Genomic DNA, 6,433 nt, shown 5'->3' on the forward strand with positions numbered 1-6,433 from the left:
GTATACAATATCACATCCACGACCGTGGCAATCAGAAGAAGTGGACAGAAGCTACATAGTAAAATGACCTTTCTCTGCCAGCCATTAAAAGCACAATGAAGCAAACGAAACGGGTCGTTTGTGATTTATTCCGCGTTCAGTCAAACCGTACAGCCAGCAAGGGCTAGTGACATAAAAATCAAGGTTGCGGTGATATACTAAACCCCAATGTTTTGAAAACATCTCATTCACGGGAGCTCCCGTAGTCTCAGTAAGCCCAGCACTCTGAGTTAGTAAACAACAAGAATGCACAAGACTTGCGCAGGCCATTGTATCTTCTAAGTGTTGTATCTTCTAAGTGTTTGCGCAATAGCTTTGCAGCCATCACATCCACAGTTTTTAGATACTGATACCGGCACGTCGTACACAACACGAATGCACAAACATTGCGCAGGCAACTGTATGTTATGCTATGACTTCTCTGCGCAATAGCATTACATCCACAGTTTTTTTTATATAACTTTACCGGCATCTCAAAGATTCCATTCATTCATTCAGAAAAATAAATGAAAACGAGTAAAAGCGAGCACAACAATCTTATAGAAGAAGAAGAAGAAAAGCGAGAAAACATGACAACGAGAATGAAAAGACGTCAACTTACAGATGAAGAAATCAGGGCCATCTTCACAATCGACCCTACCGAGATGGATGAGGTACCTGAGGGAACTCCAGAGGAAGACTCGTCCGACGATGAGCTGCCTGAAAATCTGACAGCTCTGGAGGATGAGGCCCTGGAGCCGTCCAGTGAGGGCTTCGACTGGAGACAACAAGGAGACTTCAGGCCAGACCCAAACTTGATCTTCAGGTCTGCGTCGGAAATTAGGAAGCAGCCTGACACCAAAACAGAGCTGGGGTGTTTCCAAATGTTCCTGAGTGTGTCCACTGTAGCCTCTATAGTGAGGGAGACAAACGCCTACGCACAGGTACTGAGGGAGAACTGTCAGGAAAATTGCTTTGGAAAGCTGGGGAAGTGGGTGGACACCACGGTGGGCGAGCTTTATGCTTTTGTGGCTGTGCTTTTCCTGATGGGTCTGGTGAAAAAAAACAACATCCGCGATTACTGGACCAGTAATCCCATGCTCTCCACACCATTCTTTGGGACAGTTTTTTCACAGGACCGCTACCTGCTGTTGCTGAGGTGTCTGCACTTCACCAGCATCACCTCCACTGACCCCCTCCAAAAAATCCGATCCATCTTGGCCCCAATTATAAAATCCTTTAGTGAAGTCTTTTATCCCTCCCGAGATCTGTGCATAGATGAGTCCATGGTGAAGTGGAAAGGCCGGCTGTCCTTCAAACAGTTCATCCCATCCAAGCGGCACCGATTTGGCATCAAGCTCTTTGTCTTGTGTGATGTCTTGACAGGCTATGTCCAGGACCTCATAATCTACACAGGGAAATCAACAGACATTGAAATGGTCAGTGATGTGGGAATGTCAGGGTCTGTTGTACTGACATTGATGAAATCTTTTCTCGGCAAGGGTCATGTGCTTTACATTGATAATTGGTACAGCAGCCCTAGCCTTTTTGCCCACCTTCTACATCACAAGACTGGCGCCTGTGGTACCGTCAGGTCCAATCGGAAGGGAATGCCAAAATTCAGGGCCAAAATGACAAAAGGTGAGGTGGAGCACTTCAACACAGGAAAGATGCTGGCCACAAAGTGGCATGATAAGCGGGATGTCTATGTGCTGTCCACTGTACATTCGGGAACCATGGTGACAACAGGAAAAGTGGACTATGCCACGGGGGAGAGGGTTACAAAGCCCCTCTGTGTCCTTGAATACAACAAAAAAATGGGGTCTGTGGACAATTTGGATAAACGGAACACATTTGTTGATTGCTCCAGAAAGACTTTCAAGTGGTACAAAAAGCTGTTTTTTTACATCCTGGATGTGGCTGTATTCAACAGCTTTGTCCTCCACCGCCAAATTACAAAGCAGGACATAACGTACCCACATTTCAGGGAGAATTTGGCGCATCAGTTACTGGAGGATTTCCAAACGACCCGGCGAGCTTCATCGGGTGGGCGTCCGACACTTGACAATCCTCTCCGCCTCTCAGCTCGCCACTTCCCTTCCCTTCTAACCCAGACGCCAGGGCAGGGGAGTCGCACAAGGCGTCGTTGCAGGGTGTGCCATACGACAACACGGCGTCCACAGGCCCGGATGGTCACCAAATATATGTGTGTCGCCTGCGATGTTGCCCTCTGCGTTGTCCCTTGCTTCGAGGAATATCATTCACTCAAGCATTATTGATCTGAAAAAAAAAACAACAACAATAATTAGTATAAATTGACAATTGTTCCTAATGTTATTGTCTCTACTGTGTGTGTGTGTGTGTGTGTGTGTGTGTGTGTGTGTGTGTGTGTGTGTTGTGTTCACTGTTTACATCACATTGCCTGGTCAAAAAAAAAAACATGTTACTCTCACTCTCATTTTTTACAATGTTGTGTAGTCATATGTATTGAATCATACCTGTATAAGAATAATTATAATACAAGGAGGGGTGGGGGTAGGCCTTTGCGGAAATTATTTTCTATAAAAGACTTGCTAGTTATGAACAAAGACAATTTAAGAATTAATGATTGTATTTTACTTGTCCTTTGAAATAAAAAAGATAAATGTTGCATTGTAAACATCACTTTAGGCTGTGTCATCTTTTGCAAAGCTCCATCCTCTATCGGACAGTGACAGCCAATGAAAATGTGTTATGTAATATCGTTTCACCTGCTGCAGAGAATGAGCTTTTGGACAGATGTGCCATAGTAGACTACACGTAGCCTGCCGACCGAGCTCTGAGCCTCTGACATCAATGGCTAGGCCTGCAAAGTGTTTTATTTCTCATATTCTAATAAATATTATATACCGTTGCAATTACAAGAATGATAAACAACTAGCGCTAAGTACTACAATAATTGTATAAGCTACGGCTTCAAATGAGATGGTGATCCTGCAACTTCAGCATGCTTCCGAGAAATAATTAAACAAATGAAGATATTAGGTCACTTACCGGTGGTAAAATCCAAGTGAAGAAGTTTGATGACAAATAAATCCTAGAGGGTGGAAATCGGACTGAAGTAATATCTGGGCTACTTCCAGGGATTAAAGCAAAAAAAAAGTCATCTGACTGAACTTTTTTGCCGGTTAGGCACCGTATCGAGTATCACTCCGTAACCCTATGAAAACCAATGTAGCCAGGCGCTGCCCTCATAACGAAACATACACTGGTTTTATGCAAAGAATGGTGCCAGAGCCAGCGCTAGGCATAGGCAGACAGGGCTGTCGCCTAGAGCAGAATAGGCCTATGTCTTGAGGGCGCCAGTAATACCAAAAAGTGCCACAAAATCAGAACTTCAACCAACATAAAACGTTACACTTCACATTAACAATGAATATTCATCATACACTCAGTAGGCCTATACACTCAGTATGAATGTACCTGTAGGTAGTAAGTACTAGATCAAATGTGCTCAATCAGATGTAGGCCTACAATGCTATGTTTACAGATGCCAATTTCTAAATACAAAAAAGGAAAGAGGAAAAGGGGGCAGGCCTGGGCCACCAGATTGACTAGAACTGGCCGAGAATGGAGGGATAATGGATACTATATCCGACTGCAAACACTGAACTGCAATTTGGGGCATGTTTTGGTTATTTTCCTCTTATTTCTACCCATTGTTTATGAATTGTTCACAACATTTTGCAGAATGGATTCACAATGAGTGTTGTTTCAAAATGGTCTAGCTGATATCACAGAATTATTGACTTGGAATTGCAATGTGTTGATACAGTGATCCCATTATGTTTTTTTTGTAGTAGTAGTAGTAGGTTATATTTTGTCTTTCACATCAGAACGGGCAAGCACTGTTCTGGTGAAAGCACTGGTGCGCATTGCTTGCAGTTGTATTTCTGACATTTAAAAAATAATGCATAGCAATCAGAGGGAGAAAACTAGTTGTTGGTTATTTGTATGTTATTTGTATGTTTTCCCCTTCTGCCTTTTTCACTATTCATCCTGTTACAAATAACTTGTTGACGTTTACAAACAGGTTGCGGTAGTCTACCTCCGTGTTCTACCGTTTTGAAAACCTATAGCTACTTTTTTGCTTCTCGGTGTGCGGTGCCAAGCACGCTTCGCAAGCAGACACGACCCAGTCACAGACACACGTCTATCGTTTAACAAAAGTAACACACATAAGCTTGTCGCGCAACTTTTCACTCGAATCAAGGCAAATCATCCACCCATCAGTCCTGAGTGCCCGGTGCGCAAATCTAACTGAACTCAAACGAAACGCATCCGAGAAGATGGGCACAGACGTTGAGCCACTCAAAAACAAGCGCACACAACTGTTGCTGCACACTATTCCAGTTAGCATAAACAGCATCACACAGTAGCCTACAACAAGCCTTGAAAGTGAAACAAACATCGAAACGGCATTTATCGACCATGAGTCCACCCATCAGAACACTACTTCCCAGAACAAGACGTGGCATAAAATATTGCCTCTGCCAGGGATAGCCTATCCGTGACCCCTGTAAAATGCAACCCATTTTTAACTTATTTCTTAAATATATATCGGCAACAACAAAGTTAATCTGCTATGATTACAGATGAGACTGTAAATTATCCGTCGTCAGACAGACAACTAGAGCTAGTTCTACACGCAGCCAGTCAAACGCGCTAAACTTTGAGGATGAAACGCATGGTATCCTAGCTAGCTGCCAATGATAGCCGTCCCATTGGGGCTATGAATAATGTTGGTAAAAGTCACAATGCTTAAAAGGCAAACCCTTAATGAAAAGGACATCATGCGCAGTCGAAGTAAACTATTCTTTTTTTCTAACTATCTACCACGGCAGGTGCAATGATAATGGAAACGTGTCCTACCTTCTTCCAGCTATGCGTTCCATGCATGCATACCGGTATGCATTATTTATTAGCCCATATTGGAATCTCAGTCCATAACGATTGTCATTGCACTTTAAAGACATAGTATTACACTTATTTTCTTTTCTGCCATCAGCAACAATGATGGCTTTTCTTTTTTTTTTTTTTTATCTCTCGCGCTGCGCCGCCACCGAATTGTTGACCGCTCGTGTACTTTTTTTGGAACATGGAAGAACAGGGGATGGCTCAAAACTACTGATGAGTGAATGTTGTATCACACCACCAGTGGTGGAGTGTATGACTAAATCCGTACACCAAACACACCTCTCGTCCCCTTCTCATGACCAGGAGTGCTCTCGATTTGAGTTCAGTTGGAAAGTAAAAATTGTAAATTAATTGACATAAATTATATGGACGGAAATCCGTCCAAACGAAAATCCAGTTGACGGAAATCCGTCGTAGCGACGGAAAACTTTAATCCCTGCGTGTGCAGCTGCAAATGCATGTCGCTGCATGTCGCTTCGAAAGGTCACCAAAAGTTCATTGGATGTTACGTCGCAAAAGTGACGTCATGCATGATTACAAAGGGCCGTTTCTTAATTTATTTAGTACAGATACTGTACATGTTTAAATAATAAACTAGTAATGGCTTACGGAAGCAAAAACAAAACGTAAAAAAATTAGATCACGCTTGGCTAGCTCTGTTTATCTCCTGACTACCTTAACAATCACTATAGAATGTTACTGTAGAACACTGGCGGAGCAGACAAAAAAAAACCACCCAGCTGAGTTCATTGGAAAAATAAAAACCCACGTTCTTAAAGGTTAATACAGTTAAAATCGTTGGCCAGGGTTTGTAAAGGTGGTAAACTGTCTTATATACACCAATTTTAAATATGATTGATAGTTTTCAAAAATCAATGATTGCCTAAACTAAAACTAAATTAAACTCAAGGGGAAGTGTAATATGAGCTCATTCCCAAACATAGGACAGTATCAGTTTAAATGCTAATGTTGCTGTCCAACAGCAAATCAAGGAGCAACCCTATCTATACTTATTGGCAATAGGCAGGAGGCAGGAGCCATTTTTTTTTTCTTGTCCTTGATTTGCTGTTGGACAGCAACATCCGTATCCACCACTGCCTTCACCTGTTTACAGTATTCATTCAAGTTTCCTGTAGTGAATTCAGGCATTTGTTCTGGACACACCAACTGCAATTCAGCAATGATGCTGGTCAGTGCACTGGTGTTTTTATCAATTTGATGTCTTCTGCAGGCAACTTGGACACTTGGTGTCTTCAGGTACGTGCCCAGCACAATTTTGTACCTATGTACAACGTCATCTGGTGTTGCCGCTGAAACACATAAAACAAAATACAGAAGTTAATTAACAGCCGATAAGAGACAATAGCCCACAATGACTCGTCCCCTCCTCACCTCTCCTCCTCAATTCATAATTCACTCCTCTCAATCTTTTTGTTTTAAGTCCTTTTTTTTTTTTTTA

The 6,433-nt window shown here is 42.5% G+C and overlaps 1 protein-coding gene across 1 annotated transcript; it reads left to right on the top strand.

The window, feature by feature from the left end:
* Positions 1 to 1,000: 1,000 nt before the first annotated feature.
* On the top strand, positions 1,001 to 2,375 carry LOC134458959 (piggyBac transposable element-derived protein 4-like). The gene has a single exon (XM_063211328.1). It carries the CDS (start codon positions 1,065 to 1,067, stop codon positions 2,295 to 2,297), a length of 1,233 nt encoding a protein of 410 aa, XP_063067398.1. The 5' UTR covers positions 1,001 to 1,064; the 3' UTR covers positions 2,298 to 2,375.
* Positions 2,376 to 6,433: the final 4,058 nt, after the last annotated feature.

The sequence above is a fragment of the Engraulis encrasicolus genome, chromosome 11 (assembly GCF_034702125.1).
Source record: "Engraulis encrasicolus isolate BLACKSEA-1 chromosome 11, IST_EnEncr_1.0, whole genome shotgun sequence".
In the NCBI taxonomy this organism is placed as follows: domain Eukaryota; kingdom Metazoa; phylum Chordata; class Actinopteri; order Clupeiformes; family Engraulidae; genus Engraulis; species Engraulis encrasicolus.